At 40.1% G+C, this 17,031-nt stretch overlaps 1 protein-coding gene across 1 annotated transcript; it reads left to right on the plus strand.

The window, feature by feature from the left end:
- Positions 1-1,658: 1,658 nt before the first annotated feature.
- cmn (calymmin) lies at positions 1,659-16,788 on the plus strand (the record flags this gene model as incomplete). The annotated part of the gene is made up of 49 exons (XM_084002178.1): positions 1,659-1,725; positions 3,522-3,566; positions 3,683-3,736; positions 3,811-3,870; positions 4,083-4,133; positions 4,237-4,287; positions 4,550-4,600; positions 5,385-5,444; positions 5,523-5,582; positions 5,651-5,698; positions 5,781-5,861; positions 5,949-5,996; positions 6,090-6,137; positions 6,224-6,268; positions 6,540-6,581; positions 6,694-6,735; positions 6,818-6,865; positions 7,017-7,070; positions 7,204-7,296; positions 7,434-7,481; positions 7,573-7,992; positions 8,683-8,970; positions 10,070-10,126; positions 10,273-10,326; positions 10,583-10,627; positions 10,728-10,778; positions 11,145-11,192; positions 11,317-11,355; positions 11,457-11,519; positions 11,690-11,728; positions 11,915-11,959; positions 12,039-12,077; positions 12,215-12,271; positions 12,494-12,562; positions 12,678-12,746; positions 12,886-12,951; positions 13,118-13,174; positions 13,370-13,420; positions 13,547-13,618; positions 13,727-13,798; positions 14,591-14,662; positions 14,757-14,828; positions 14,914-14,982; positions 15,066-15,128; positions 15,229-15,273; positions 15,355-15,393; positions 15,730-16,017; positions 16,165-16,221; positions 16,306-16,788. The coding sequence occupies 48 exons, from the start codon at positions 1,659-1,661 to the stop codon at positions 16,215-16,217; spliced, it is 3,498 nt and encodes a 1,165-aa protein (XP_083858304.1). The 3' UTR covers positions 16,218-16,221; positions 16,306-16,788.
- Between the last annotated feature and the right edge of the window lie 243 nt (positions 16,789-17,031).

The following is a 17,031-nucleotide window of genomic DNA, read 5'->3' on the forward strand; positions in this document are numbered from 1 at the left end:
GGTTGTCAGCATGCGGCCATTAGTACTAAAACAAATTGGTTCAGGTCAAAATGAAATTTGATGATTTCCTGAATCAAAACTTAACGTTTTCACAATTCAGCCTGAGGGGGAAACGACCGTCTGCAACAAATGTCATAGCAATCCATTGATTATTTGAAACATGCTGGTCAAAAATACAAATGCAAACCTCATGGTGGCGCTAGAGGAGTCGGATCGCTGAAGTCTGTCAGAGTTCATCCTCTAGGGATCGAAAGGGACTGTCAGATGTGATTGTATGTGCTGTGATTTAAAACTGACATTCATGTATAGACCATTTGACATTCAGTCCAAATAACCAAAGTCCAGTCAAACATTTACAGTTCTTATTATTCTACTTAACACTCTGACTTCCACACACTGTGAGAGGCGATCTCTGACATTTTGCTTCAAATCTCCTGAATGCCGGGTGAGTAAACGAAAAACAGATGAGAAGCATTGAAAGACACATTTGTTTCCTGGGTGGTGAAAAGTTAGACGGACGGTTTGTCAGAGGCGGTGGAGTTGGTGAGTGACTTTGTTGAGAATCCAAGTATGTGAGAGGTCTGGGTGGGCTGGGAGGTGAGATGTTAACCCCTCCTTGACCCCATAAGAAGAGGATTTGGACTTTAAGTGAGGAATCTATGTGAAAGGTGAGATATCTTTCTCTCGTTTTTTACTCTTCTTTCTTTAAATGTACAAGGGGCCGCTCTCACAAACTGTGTGTATTGGCTGCCACCATGGAGACGTTATGGACAAAGAGGCGTGAGTGGAGGACGAAGCTCACTCGGTTTCCATCATCTGTAAAACGGCAACTCTGCATCTTGAACTGATTTCTTCATTTATCTCATTAAGTCCATTCACAAATAACACTGAGGACAGTCCAGCTTTCTGTATCATCTAAGCTCTTTTTGAAATGCAAGAAACATTTAGTCATAAAAATGTCAATGCTTGCAAACACATCTGAAAAAACAATTGGTCAGAACCACTACCTATTCATAAAGTTGCATGTACAAGTTAAACTTTGTTTTGCATTCTGTTGCATTTGATGTTATGAGAGACGTCTACCGTCTTCTGCATGCTATATTTGACTTGACTGTTAATTTATATATTTTAAAGCAGTGTTTCCAGGGGAACTGTTTGGCAGCTTTAAATTACATTGGGAAATGTTGGCCAAAACCTTGATTCAAAATGACTGCATCAATTAAGTTTCTGTTGGGGGTGTACACAGCTGGAAACCACATGGAAGTATAAAGACGATGATGATGAGGACCGGCCTTCCTTTTTGATCGATCCTGTGTGACGTCATCGTCATCCTAGTTCATCAATCAAGGTCCAATCTGGTGAATTCCCTCTCTTTGCTCCTCTATGTCTCCCTTAAGTGTGAATGTTCTTTAAGTGCCCAATTATTTAGTTGGTGTGTATGTGTGTGCACCTCGGGTGTCTCTCCCAACAAGTGGGGGAGGATCTGGAGACCGGGAGCACCTATAGGCAGAAGGTGGAGCGCCTCAAACCAGAGTGTATATCAGACCCTCACAACCGGGGTACGTTGCCCACTCCAGAACATCTGCTGTGCTCTCTTCATTCTCCTCCTGGGTCTAAAACATTTTTTGGGGCTTTTTTCCCCCTCTTCCAGGTCCACTATGCCGGGACGACTACTCCTCCAGAGCGTGGTGATCCTTTGGCTGGTGCAGGCAGCGCACACACGGGGTGAGTGGAGTTCAGAGGTGAAGGCCCCTCCAGGGAGCGAGTCATCTAATATCATAGCCAAAATCTCATCTCGACGTCTGACATTGGACTCGCATTCATTTATATGGGCTGTCTTTTCACTGAGGCGTTGAATGATAAATTTCAGATGCAATAACTGTCTGTTTTGTGAAAGGGTTTGCTTTGGTAGAATTAATGCAAATGTATGAGGGCAAGAAATTGAGAATGTGAGTATGTTAATCAGGCAGTTAAGTAAAGTTTAAACCTTCCAGTCACTGTTATTGGATTGCTTCAAGAAAACGAGCTGCATCGTATATTTCTGGGAGAAAACGGGTGTCGTAAATGTTCTGTAGAGACACTGGTCCGTTGGAGAGAAGGTGAAACACTCGTCTTGTGAGTTATGAGCTGACGGGTGAGGATGTTCTGTTAGCTGGCACTGAGAATCTGCTCTCTGCCAGGTTGCCCATTATGTCACATCATAAACCAAATGTACCGAATATTGATCCCTGACATTACTTAAATTCAATGTTTTCCCTTTACAACTAGAATCTGTCATTGCAGTTCATTTCATTATGGTTTCTCAGTGAGAAAATCCTTGATTCACAAACTGCAGTACTGCATGCATTTCTGAAGCCTATTATAAATCTGTTAAAGGGTTCTTTATGGACACAAAAAAATGACTAAATTGAACAAAGGAAAATCTGGTTGGGGCTGGATGCATTTCAGGTGTAATTTGCATGTTGTTTGATTTAATATTTACTTTTAATGATGTCTACCATCATTTTAAACAGTTGAAAATGTACCAAGATATTGGATTTGCACTCATGAAAGTCTATATTAAAAAACAGCATCTACACTCTTTGAATGTAAAATACTCTAGAGCCAACATTTTAAGATGCCATTGAATGATTCCAACAGAAATGATAAACTCCTCAAAAGATGTTAAAGGTTTTATTCATTATTATTCTTTAAAGACTCCAAAACTGTGTTAAAACTCTGCAACAATGCTGCAGTGTTGAGCAGTGAAACGGTTCAACCTGAAGAGATGAAAAAGATGAGATGAATGTCTTTCGGGCGCTCAGGTTTGCCTGTCAAATTTCAAACGATAATGTTAAAAGGGAAACCTTGGCAACGCCGACTGTATTGCTCTTTCGTGTCCGCGGGCATCCACCAACTTTTCTGGTGATGATGCGAAGCCGCTATATATTCTTTACCTTTTAGCAGCGGTCTGGGTTTGTGAAATCAAAGGCAAGTCTGCTTTGGTGGCAGCAGCAGTCTAAATTTAACATCTCTCTGTGAGGAGGGGAAGAATGGTTTTACTGCTTGTACACAGTCACTCCATTGACTTCTGTAGAGTCTTGTTACTTCCCAAAAATGTTCATCAGACTCACCAGGAGAATAATTTAAGAGTGGAGAGGGCTGAATCTTCGTACCGCAAAAAATAAAACTGCATTGATACAGTAATTATTTTAAAAAGGACAGTGCATTTAAAAAAAAAAACCTTAACATGTACAGAATAATAATTTTCACTTTAGCCCACATTGCACACATTAGAAGTGGACTTTACATCTGCCAAACACACAACACTTTAAAAAGATCTGCTAAACCAATAAATACATGAAGATGCTTGTTTTTTTTAATTGTATCTTTATATTTCCACATATATTTACTCATTTTTTTAAATTCCTCTTTCGATTCCCACATTTATTTTCATATTCTTTATGCCCAGTAGATATGTTTTCTGTTATTTTACAATACTCACCTGACTGCAGGTTAACTCTGAGTGTGCTGTGTTTAAGGTTATGGTGCTGGAGTAGCCAATGGACAAGGGCCACAACATAATGGTAAACATCACACACTGCACATTCTGTCTACATGAATCATGAAACGTATTCCATATGTGGGATTTCTACATGAGCGGAAGCTTTTGTTCAAAGCTGCCGTGTTGTGATTGTTCTAGGAAATAAACCTCAGAATGGTGGAGGTGTGGGACGAATGCTGATGCCTTCAAAAGGTAAAGTAACAGCACATTTATCCTGCCTTGTTCTCCTCTGTACACATTTAGTATTCATTATTTTTCTTTCTAAGGTGTGGGACAGGCAATGGGTGCACAAAATGGATACAACGGATACCCCACAAAAGGCCTAGGTTAGTGATTACCGAATGTCAGCATGACCTTAATGTGCGTAACACATTAATCTGATTTTAGACATAAATATTCCCTATGATACACTCAGGCAATAGGCCAGCAGTTGGTCTAATGGTGGCTGATACATGGATTTCCACCAGTTTAGAAATGGGTCTTATTTAACTTAGTGGTTATCTGCTGTAATAAAGACGCACTGGGATCTTTGTTACAGGATATGGTGCTCAAGCGGGCCCAACCAATGGACAACAAATGAAAGGCAATGGTATAAAACACATTTTTGTTGATGACGCATGCATTCTCTCTCTCTCATTCACACACACACAGAGCAACAACACTGTTGAATTTAAATTGTCTTTGTGCGACAGGTTACGGTGCGCATGCTGGCGGGTACAGCAGACAAGGAACTAAAGGCAACGGTATTTTAAAAGTGATGCTTTGCTAGAGTCTAATACACATGTGCTGTGAAACATGAGTTAAATGCCATTTGGGATTTACTTCATGTTCTTGGAAATAAGCAGCTCTTACTGCCAGCGTCATTAGAATATCTAAAAATGGCCAGACATGCATCTACTTCCTGTTTAATTCTGAAAATGTAGTGAATCTGTTGGTCATTTTACATAGAGCAACATTTCCAAATAAGTCTCTTAATGGTTGATTCTTTCTATCACTGGCGTTTAGGTTATAATGCTGCAGCTGGTGTTCCAGCTGGGAACGGAGCTAAACCCAACGGTGAGTGACCATTTTGAATTCCTATGAAGCTTTTTAATAGCAGATGTTCATCACAGGTTACCGGACTCCAAAGTAATGTCGAAACGACGAGCAGCACAAAAACATTTTGAAAAAGCCATTTGATGATATATTAATTTCTGAAGCTGTATGACAATTATCCAAACTAATTATGGCCAACTGATCTAATAACATCTAATAAAGGCATGAAGTGGACATTTTATCTTTTATGGTTTAAAAAAATGATGGTGAGGGATATGTTTGTGTTGTATCTATTTGTAGGTAAAGGAGGCGTAGCGGCTACACATAATGGACACGGAACAAAAGGCAACGGTAGGGGAACTCCTCCAGTGTATCCGTATATTGATTGAATGTTAACGATAGTCTGGTTGTGTGTGATGAAAGCAAACAAACGCATATAAACACTAAGAGTGACGTGGGTCTCAGATTCATAGCAGAATAAAAATAATTCAGTTATCGCCTCAATGCTGTTGCACCGGTTCATGGAGATTGATTTAAATGCCTCTCTTTGCCAGGCTATGGAGCTGGAACTGGTGTACCTAATGGAAATGGTAATGTCTGCCTGAACATTAAACGTACATCAATGTAAATGGTATCATATCCATGAATGTAATAATCATTCTGTAGGTCAAGGAGCTGCAGCTGGCCCATCCAATGGCAACGGGGCAAGACCAAATGGTGAGAGAGCGGTTGCATTGAAATGGGCAGCATACCTAAACATGTTTGTATTTTTTATGTAACTTGAGCATGTTTATGTATTTAACAGGACGGGGGGCGGCTGGAAGTAAACCTATGAAAGGATATGGGCGACCACATTATGGAGCAGGTAACTCGACTTCTGCTGCCTTGTTTTCCACGTAATCGGAATCTTCACTTTGACCTACGTGTACTTGTGTGATTTAAGGTCCAGGTGTGGGGATGGGAGCCCCCAGAGTGGGAGTACCTCAGCTGGCAAGAAACAAACGTAAGTGAAGTCTAGCACTGAGGTCACCTCCAAAAACACCTGTGCTAACGATGTCTGTGTTCTTCCAGCTTATGGATCTAATGGTTATCATGGTAACGGAGCTCAACCCATGGGAGGTGAGTCGGTATTGACATCACTTTGGGACGACGATGACATCATAAGTGCTGTTTGCTAATATATATGTGATCGTATTTACAGGCTACAATGGCGGTTATGGCGGCGCTGGTATGGGAATGGGACATCGATATGGAAATGGTGGAATGAAAGGGCCGAAGCACGGTAGGGTTGATGTCTCTACTGCCAAGTGAAAATTAGAGTTTTCAGATTACATGTTCCTCCTCTGACCTGTTCGACAAAACATTACAGGCTATGGTGCTGCAGCTGGTGTGCATGGACAAGCTGCAAAACCCCATGGTAAAACTATCAATAATGTGCAATACAATATATAACGTCACCTAAAAATCCCTAATAAAATAATCTAAAATCATTATGTTGTAACATGTAAAGGTTATGCTGGAGCCAGAGTCCCAAATGGGAATGGAGCTGTGCCTAATGGTGGGTCAACATGCAATACATTATTGTTGTTGTTGTTGTTATAACGGTATGTAATTAGTATTTCTGTTTGTCTGTTAACTATTAAGGTTATGGATATCCCAATGGTGGAGCTACCAAGCAAGCAAAACCTGGTAAATGTGCTGTCAATTATACAGTATATATGTAATTATGTTTTTTAGTAAGTTTCCTGAGTTTTGACATTTTTATTATTTTAAAAGAATATTCAAACCATTAACCAACTCTTGCACCAAGTTGTTATATTTAATTTACTGAATTTTGAGGGAATGTTTATGACGCTCTCAAATAAGAAACCAATAACATTATTTTTCAGAAACAATAAATAATTAAAATTCAAATGAAATGACAAAGTTGTCAGAAGAACTCTGATTTTTGTTTTTTTAGGTTATGGAAATGTTCCAAATGGATATGGAGCCAAACCCAACGGTAATTCCTTCTCTCCTTTTTTTCAAACATATTTATGATTCAAAGTATTGTTTTATTTTGATGGCGTCTCAAGTCGAATGTAAAGTAATTTACTGTCATAAATGTGTTACAGGATACGGAGCTACCAGAGGAGGTGCAATGAGACCCCAACCAGGTAGCCTTTGTGTTGTAAATGTGTAACAAAAAAAGCGTTAGATATGATATGGATGTCCTTGTAATGATTTGTTTAATTATAGGTTATGGAAATGGAGCGGTTCCTAATGGATATGGAGCTAAACCCATTAGTAAGTGATCATATTAAGTGTTGAGGTGAAAAAAAAAGTATAGAATAAAAATGTGTATTTTATAATTTGTTTTAAATATGTTTTGATTGAGGCATTTTAGATCTTCCATAACTACCAGCCTTCCTTACTACTTGTTATATTGTCCTTCAAGGTCATGGAGTAAGAAACGGTGCTGCACTCGGTGGATATGGAGGTCAACCCAATGGTACGTTCCAGCTATCGGATGCCAAATTTGTTGAATTCATTAATACGCTCTGTATTGATTTGTCAAAGTTGAGAGCCCTGAGACAGTATCATACACTATGACATTTATAAATGTATATATTTGATTTTTGCAGGATATGGAGGACCAAGCAGAGGCTCGAAACCACAAACTACCAAAGGATTTGGAGCAGTGTCACCTAGTGAAGGTGCTAAAACACCCAACACTGGTAAGAATTCTGTTTGTGATATCCAAACTGAACCGCTAAGCTACAACGTCACACTTGTGAAAAGGAATTATTTTGTCTGTTTTTCTTTTGGCATTGATCTGTAAATCGTGTATTCAGGAATTTGTTTTGTTTCCCAGGCTATGGTGGCCCTGCTAACGGACAGTCGGGTACTGCAGCTAATACTGGTAAATGCCCCTGTACATGCATACGTTTGGTGCCAGGTTTGTGTCTTTATGACCTAATTTCTTTGCCTGCATACGTCTGTTTGCTTCTCAGGCTACAACATGATGCCAAATGGGAAGGGTGCAAAGGGTGCAGGTATGTCCGACCAAAAGGGCCTAAAAGGTGGAGTTCTCTCTCCCGAGCAGCCGAGTGCAACACCAGAGGAGTATGTTGCATCCCCACAAGCAATAACTCAAGGTGCAGCACCCGTTGCCCCCGAGCCAACAAGCGGCCTCCTTGTCATGGTGACACAACAGAAATATCAGAAGCTGCCTTCACCTGTGCCACAAGGAAAAACCTACAAACAGACACCTCAGGCGACAGCAGAGCCAGCACCAGCAATCCCTCAAGGAAAAGGCCAAAAGCTTGCACCTGAACCCACACCTGAAGCAGCACTCGTGGGCAAAGGTCCAAAGGCAGCCACGTCTGGACCTGCACCAGCGGAACCAGAGCCGGAAGCTGTCGCCCCTCAAGGCAAGTAGTCTAAACCTGAATCTGTACATTGGGTTACTACAAGTATTTTTTAAATCAAATGATAATTAAACAAGAAGATAATCTGCTCTATATTGAGCCACATACTGTATTTATTTTGTATTAAACAAATAAATTAGTATTGGCAAAAGTCTTCAGAGTATTGTCTGAAAAGCATGACAATATAGTTATACTTTTAAAACGTATTATAATAAAACTGCGACTCATGCACTCATACTTTTTATGCAGTTATATCTTATAAAGTTTTCGCTACCTTATGGCCTTAAATGAAAAGAGCTGGACACATTTCCTTTTATATTATTTGTTTTAAGTGGAAGACAAACATGATGATTGTGGGTTTGTATCTCCAGGACTGTGAAAACAAAATCAAACTGTGAACCAGCATGTACTGAGTATGAGTATCCTCTGTATCTGGCGTATTTTTACTTTTTTGTTTTTTGAATTGTTTGTCGCAATGTCAAAAGATGAGTGAAAAATGATGTTTCATAATGTTTGAATTTGACTACAATGCAAACTTTTTCTCCAAGCTTTTCTACAGATGCATATTCTGTTTGTTTATTTTCTTTTATTTATTTATTTTTTTATGAATGGGGACATTATCAGGGATATGATTTTCAAACATTTAGCAAAATGATATGTAGACGAGATGTTCATCAAACGTATGACCTCTAGGTTATGTGACTGGAAGTGCTGTGCCTGAGCAAAAAGGTGCAGAGGCAGATGCTCTTATTGGGGTAGATGGCACCAGTGAAGGGGATGCTGTCCCTGAAAGCACCAAACCCTTGAAAAACAAAGCTGTCCCTGAAACAGTGACGGCTAAAAGTAATGGGGGCATCGCCCCTGAAGCAACGCTGGCTGTGGGTTTGCCTGAAGTCGCACCAGAAGAAGCGAGCATTAAAAGTCAGCCTGAGGCAGGACCCCGAGTCCACGGTCTCCCAGCAGGAGACACTGGGGCAACTGGTAAACTAAAGCTTAATTTGGGTGTTTACTAGCATTGTATTGCATGTGTAAATGTCGACTGAATCCCGTGTTTGTCCTAACTTTGTCCCGAGTCTGTTGCAGAATTGTGAACATTATGAACCTGCAATATGTGTTGTTTTAACGGCTAGAATTCAGTCTAACTTGTAATACTCTGGTAATCTAAATGGCATTCTCATGATCAATATTTGGCACACATTCTTCTAGACCCATTCATTTTTTTTTTTAAGTTTTGCAGGTATAATGAGCTGTACATGGTGATAAATGGCAGGTCTTACCTTGAGAATGAATCCTAGTCCATACTCATGGTTGTACTTGTTTTAGCTCCTACAGATCTTTGTGTAATTAGATTTCTGTTTCTTTGTTGCATGCTCTCTTGAAGGTTGTCTCTTTAGCCATAACTTGTCTTCAATGTGTTTATCTCTAATGTTGTCTTGTTGAAACCCTCATCCACCTTTGTCATATTTAAATAATTTCAATTTAAATAAAAGGCATTTCACTTTTAAGGAGACATTTTGGGGAAATGCACTCAAACTGGACATGGGAGACAGTTAGTTTGGAAGACTGGAAACAAGGAGAAGCCCACCTTCTCTTTTTACACTTAAAGTGCTGGTATGGATAAAACAAAGAAGATATAGTGAGTTTTAGTGGTGCTTGTATTTGGATTTTGTTCCCTGTGGACAGAGCAAGGATAGCAGTTCCCCTTGTTTCCAGTCATTAATATCTAAGCTACGCTAACTGTCTCCTGGCTGGAGCTTTATCTTTACAGACAGTGGTATCAATCCTCTCCTCTAACTCTCAGGTCAAACTATTTTTTAACATGTGAAGCATGTTGAGAATGAATCGATTCACAAGGTGTTCATGTTGAGACTAAATAAGTGAAGTGTTTCTTTGTTGTTTGGTGTTGTTTTGTCATCATAATCCTTATGAAGTGTTATTTTGGTGCATGTGGTGACTTTTAGGTTTAACCCACTGTTTAGAAAAATGTATTGCGTTGTTGTTCACTGATGTTGCAAGTGTAATATTTTAAAGAGTGATTGTAGTTGGGTGACTTCCATCTTTTGTCCCTCCTGGTTTTCAGAGAATGGAGGAGGAGCTTCCATCTCTAAGGGACAGGGAACCAAAGCAGCCAAACCTGGTAAATATTTCTCCTTGCCTGGAACACTAAATACACTTTAGGGAATCAGATTAGATGTCTGATTCTGACCTAAATGTCGATTGCTTTTTTGTATTTGTTTTACTGTGAAATCTTGAATCATGCTGGTATGTTTGTTTGTGTTCTAGACTGTGGACCATCAGGAGTACCAAATGGACAATGGATGAAAATACCAAGACCTGGTAAACGGGGCATATTATGTTCTCCTGTTGTCTAATGTGTGTTTGTACGTACTTTTAAAAGAATTGGGATAATTGTAAGTGGTCCAGTGAAATATTGGAGGGAGGAAAAAGTTTAAATTTACCCACTGATTGTCCGTAGCATATATTTTGTATAAATAACACTACGTTAGCTTGTTCTGTACCTTGACTTGAATATTAAACGGAGTCGAAGCATGTGATCAAAACTTAATGTCCACATTGTTTTTTCCATATCAAGGATATAACGCAGGTACCGGAGCATCCGCTGGCACAAACACAAAAGGTACACTTGTGACTCGGTTCAAGGCATAACTGTTTTTGCAAAGATACCAGAACACTTATTGTTTATATCATTATTTATTGATTGTTTAATTTGTTTTGAGGTTATGGAGCAGGAGCTGGTGTTCCTCAAAGATTTGGTGCTAAACCCAACGGTAAAGCGACTTTATTCTTCATCCTCAATACTCATGTGTGTGTGATGTTCACAATTTAGCATTTTGCAGATGATAATTATTAAAACTACAGGTCATTTGATCATGTGTGAGCCTGATAGTGTGTGTGTGTTTATTTATCTCATATTTATTCCTTTACTGTGTATACTTTCTTGAACTCTTATTTTTCTGTGATGGAATGATTGGATCAAATTATTCTTAGTCATAACAAAAGTGGGAATTTAGTTTTTTTATTAAAGATAAATACATCATCTGACCAAATCTCAATTTGTCTATTGATATAGAACTTGATCTATTGATCTGAATATCGTTCTTATTGTATCTAAATTAAGTTCTGTTTATCCAAAGGTTATGGAGGAGGAGGCTACACTTCCCCTGGACGAAACTTTGGATTTGGTAAAACTTATTGTCTGCTATGTAAACGTGCAGTGAATCTTGATATTTGCTTGGTTTCCTCTTTCATTTCCAAGGAGATATAGTTGTGTTTTTCAAATTTTCTTTGGTTTTGTGTTTCCAACAGGCCCTAGATATCCTTATGCTGGAAAACCTAAGCAACCTGGTGAGTGTTTAAAGCAGTTCAACCTCATAGGGGTGAATGGGTGTATATAGGAATAATTAAAATTTGAGGTGTGGTATGTATTTTGATAATTGTACTCCCAGGTTACGGACAAGGAGCGTACCTCGGAGCTGGAGCTGGATATGGAAATGGAAATTCATATGGAGGTACATTTGAAATGGATTAGCTATAAACACTGGCTTTTTAATTCAACTTGTAAACTGATGATAAATTGAGCCTTCAGTAGCTTTATGAACAAACTCTGAATGAAGACCCATTTGAATTGTTCTAGTATAAAATCTGTAGATCTCTACTGAAATTCTACAATTCCTCTCAGGAAATGGAGGTCTGGGCGAAGCAGGCAAGTCCAAATCAGGTACACTTCAGAAGTTTTCACTAACTTGTGAAAATACTGAATACTTAGATTGATGTAAAACACTATGATGGGTTGGTGATATATTCCCATAGTTGCTGCTGTGTTATTACAGGCCATTTAGCTCAGCATACTAGCCTAAGATCAGAGCGCTATGGAAGTTTATGGTGTCTTTTTTTGTTGTTGCAGGAAATGGAAATGGATACAGTGCTGGCATACAACCTGACTATGCAAGTAAGTACCATCATATGACATTTAGTCAATTAATTTGATGTAAATTTCAGTATATTTAAACATTTATCGTTTTTCCCAGGTCTTGGCCAAGGTGTACCAACTGCTAATGGAAAGTCAGGTATGATATCTGTATCAAATGAGGATGCAGTTCAAGATAGATACTTATACTATAAGGGTGAAGTAAATGAGATAAACAAGACATGGATGGTAAACTGTGAAAATCTGTTATTGTCTAACTTACCGCTGATTCTACAGGTGGTGCCAGACAGATGCCTTACAATGGAGCCCCAATGGTTCCTGTTGGACTAGATGGTACGACGTGTCATCAAATAACTAAAACAGTTCATTTCAATTTGTTGTTGTACCATCTCAGTAGCTCAGATGCCGTTTGTATGTCTAGCCATGTGTTTGCATTCATTGATTTCAGAAATGGTCTTGGTCAGAATACTATGTGCATGTTGGCACCGTACTCACCTCGAGGTGTCAAAGTCAATAGATCCGCAATATGCAAACATTTCCTGTGTACTCGTGCAGGAATGAGCCAGTATGAGCCAGAGACCGCTGGCCTCGGTCCAAATGGAAAAATGGGCAGCATGTACGGTGGTATGTTAAACTGTAATCTTTATTAACGCAAGACATTTAAGCACACCCCTGTACAGCGTAGTATTAACTTCAGAAACATAACGCACCAGAACCAAAACCTTCTCCGATGTTACAGGGATGAGAGGCTTGCCTTTTGGGAGTCAGTCCCTGGGAGTCGCTGCAGAGAAATCGACCACCAAGTACGGTGAGTAATGTAGCCTGGAGAGGAGTGGTTTGAGTCTAAAGCGCCTTGATGTGCAGAACCCTCGCGTTAATCTTCAACTTCTTATTATTTATGTGCCAACCAACATTATTCTCTACTCACTCACTGCTCTCTGATTCAGGCATTGGAGGGTTGCAATTTGGTGGACAGCCCTTCAGTACAGGGAGTATTGGTGCAGGAAACTATGGTATGTCTACGATATGATTGCATGCTTTCTTTTCAGTCTTTAAACTGCAAATTTGTTTTGATTGAATGTATCTACCTGAATCACTGCAGCCCATTAAAAATCAATACAAGCATGCGTGTTCAGTCTAATGAGTCCATGTGTGTCCCAACTGTTTGTCTCTATCCAGGTTATGGTGGGAGCCCGTATGGACCTGCTGGTGGTGGCAAATCATCTGGAAAATACGGTGAGACGTTTGTCAAGCAGCATATTGTATTTCAAAATAATAATGTGCATTACCAAAAGTGAGCTTTTTTAGTTTTTCTCAAAGTGGGACGCAAAGCAATCAATCCTGGCCATCATGTTGATCTCCATCTACTGAACTACAAAGCTGTTCCGTCTAGCTTGAAATATTAATGATATTAATTTAAAATACTTGCAGGCGGTGTTGGTACCATGGGAGGGGATCCTGCACCTGCAACTGCACAATATGGTCAGTGTGATGGGACTTAACGGGGTTTTCATGTGGCAAATAGTGCCGTCTTTACTGTCGTACCCATTTCAGAAATGCACACACTGATGAAATGAACTGAACTGTTTTCTCTCCATCTCCGATCAGGATATGGTGGCTTTCCCAACGCTGGGCAGCTTCTTGGTCTTGACAGTAATGGAAATGCACCTGGAAAATATGGTGAATAATAAACTTTGATATCTCTTTGAGATTTGCTTGCTACACACACTTTCACCCTTTAAGATTTTATTATTTCTCTTTTCCCCTTTCTCTCCATCTTGTGTGCAGGTTATGGAAGAATGCCTTATGAAGCTCAGCCAGCTGGACTAAGCCCTGAAGCCAAATCTACTGGCCAATATGGTAAAGACTTGTCCCTGTCGTCCTCTCGTGGCTCCTCTTACAACACATTCTAGTTGGGATTTAATTATAACCAGATGTTTCGTGTGCGAAGGTGTAAGGAATGTTGTTTAGGTTTAGGAGTTAGATGACAAGAGGCCCAGTTGTAAATTAAACTTAGCTGTCTGTTGAGGCCCAGAGACATAAATTAGTGTTGTTTCTCTGTGTGTGTGTGTGTGTTACAAACTAGCTATCGGAAGTAAAGCCCATATAAGGGAGTAACTAAGTATCTTTTTGCTCCTGAAATGGAAATAAATTTACTGAGGTGACAGCGAGAAGAAGGCTGATCAGGAAGGAGAGCTCTTTAAATGACAGACATGTGGGAGGGAGAGTTGGATTGCCTTAGATTCAAGGGCAAGAAAGGACTTCTCAGGTGGAACAGGTGCAGAGGTTTAAGGAACGACTGCCAGGGATTTGGAAGAACCGGATGTGGCCACACGGGTTTCGGACGTAGGCTTAATATCTGTTTAAATAAAGATCGTTCTCATTCTACCTGCCTGACTCCGAAGATTCATTTATCACCAATCTATGCATCGAAGAAACCACATCAACAAAAACAGATAGGATGAAAAGGAAAACCCCAGTTCACCTTGTGGCCACATATGTGATAACCTATAGCTTTTTCAAGGCTTTCAAAAAATCTAGTCAAAGAAACAAAATGCCTCAGACTGACATCCTCAAGCCATTCGATACAATATGTGTGCATTTTTTTTTTTTTTTATGTTGTCGTTTATTTAATCGTATATTTTCTTTCAGCTCCAGCCGGGTCACCACATCAGCCTGAACCCCTTGGATTTGGACAGAGCGGAAAATTAACAGGCAAATACGGTGAGACTCTGCAAACATGACAGCTGCCTTCTAATCGTCACTAGTTTGTTTATGTTGTTTGGTTTAACTTGTCGTGTGCTTTCCCACCGCTAAGGTGGGGGTGAAGTTCCGTATGCACCACAAGCTCTTGGTTTTGGGAGTGAAGCAAAGTCTTTTGGGAAATACGGTACAGTACATCCCTTTCTGTGCTCTTGTCATGCCAGTCATTTTGAGCATGTTACTAAATGATGGTTTCACATTTTTTTAAACAGATAACCAGGGACCATACTTGTCACAGCCCCTTGAATCTGCTTCTGAAGGCAGATCTGATGGAGAATATGGTATTTATTTTCTTTATCGCTACTAATTACCTGAACAGTTTGGTTAGAAATGCACTAACCCTGAATATTTTTGCCTTAAACAGATGTAGCTAGCGTTCCTTATGAGGCCCTACCGCTTGAGCCAGATTCAGCTGGAAAATCTTACGGTAGGTCAGGGAAAGAGGTTTGTTTTTGAGAGATGTTCAACACAAATTTGCTGCAGATCCCAGTCTCTTATCTTGTGTTTATTTTCTCCTGAACTCTTAGTGAATGGAGATGTACCGTCACCAGCAGTCGAAGGCGATCGATACGGTAGGAACATAGTATTTCTGCATCGCGGTCTCCTGTCACTCAACGGCATTCACCTGATGTTTAACTGTTTGTCACTTTCAGAAAATGTGGGCTACATAAATGGACAAGTGCAGCCGGAAGGTAAAAGTAGGACATTGATTCAAGGAGCAGTGTGTAGGATTTAGAGGCATCAAGAGGTGAGGTTGCACATTGCAACCAACCCGAATGATTGACCTCTCACTCCCCCTCCCCCTTTTAAAGTGCGTAAAAATGTGACAGGCCCTCTCTAGAACCAGTATTCTGTGCTGCCATAGTAAATTGGCGGACTCGGTGAAGAGGACCAGCTCCCCATGTAGATATGAAGAGCCCATTCGAAGCTAACACAATCCTCCCTAAATCCTACACACTGTTCCTTTAAGTGCATATATGGTGCATAGACAATAAATAACCCCCTACATCCTGCCTCTCACTCCCTAGTTGTTGCATTTCCTGCAGCTCCCACTCCCAGCCCCACCCAGGTCTACCCCTCCGTCCCCTCCTATCTGCCTGTGGAGTCCTTCACACCTGATGTGGTGCCTGGAGCTGGTGTTGAGGACCTGGCTGACCCTGAGGGCGCTGCTGGCCTCGCCTTTGACTCGTCACCCGCTGCAGAAATGCAGGGCGGGGCTCAGGTGCCTGAGCAACCAGATGACCTGCTTCATCATCAGCAGATGCCACGTCAGATACACATTCAGCAGCATCTCAAACTGCATTTTCACCCTCAAGGCAAGTCCTGGAGAGGGCAACGCCCTGTACTATAAAGCAGGACGGGCTCTTCCATGTGAACAGATGAAACATAATTAATATTACAAGATATATAAGTCATTTGAAAACTATCAAGTAACGGTTGAAGTGTTTCTTTTCTTTCTTTAGGAGCAAAGAATGGCAAATATGATTTGAATGGCTTCTTTGGGAATAGTGGCTAGCAAGGTAAGAACAGAATCGAACTTAAAGATGATAATTGTCAGTTTGCCAACAGCTGTACAACCACCCACCACATCTTTCTCCATACAGGTTCACCCTGCAGACAACGACAAGCATCTTTTTCTGCCGTTGTATATTATTTTTGAATGTTTCGTAATTGCATGTTAATTTTATTTTCTTCTGTCTGTCGAGTAGTCCTGGTATTTTTCTGTTTGTTTGTAGAGATAAAACAGCATGTGTATATTTTTATGCAACCTGCATAAACCTTTTTTTGTCCTGCACTTACTGCTCACTGTACAGGCAGAGAATTTGTTGTTGGAGAAATGAAGTTTGTCTGCTGCATATAGTCGGTGTTTTTTATCATCTCGGAATAATCCTAGAAAACATAATTCAGTCTAATTTATTTTTGCATGGGAGAGGGATTTTTTTTTTTTTTTTTTACATCTGTTTATTACTGTACAGAATTGTGAATGAATAAAACCATCAGTGAATATGAAATCACACATTTGTGTTTCTGTACATTTAGCATGCTACGGCATAAAGCCAAAACCCATTAATATCTAAATGTACATGCTAAGGCATAAGTGCCAGTGAATCAGTGTAATTAAGAAAACCAACCCCCTCTTTAAGTGTTGTAATCCCCAGATCTTCCTGATTACAACACGGTTGTATGTGAGAATGTGGAACATGAGTGCACTCTATAATCAGGGAAATACAGAATACACCTAACTATGTTGATGTGTGAGTAGTTTATGAGCCATGACGAGGAGCAGCTGTGGTAGTGGACATGGCTTGTTATGAGGATTACTCCAGCTT

The sequence above is a fragment of the Eutrigla gurnardus genome, assembly GCF_963514095.1.
Source record: "Eutrigla gurnardus genome assembly, chromosome: 22".
NCBI classification, from domain to species: domain Eukaryota; kingdom Metazoa; phylum Chordata; class Actinopteri; order Perciformes; family Triglidae; genus Eutrigla; species Eutrigla gurnardus.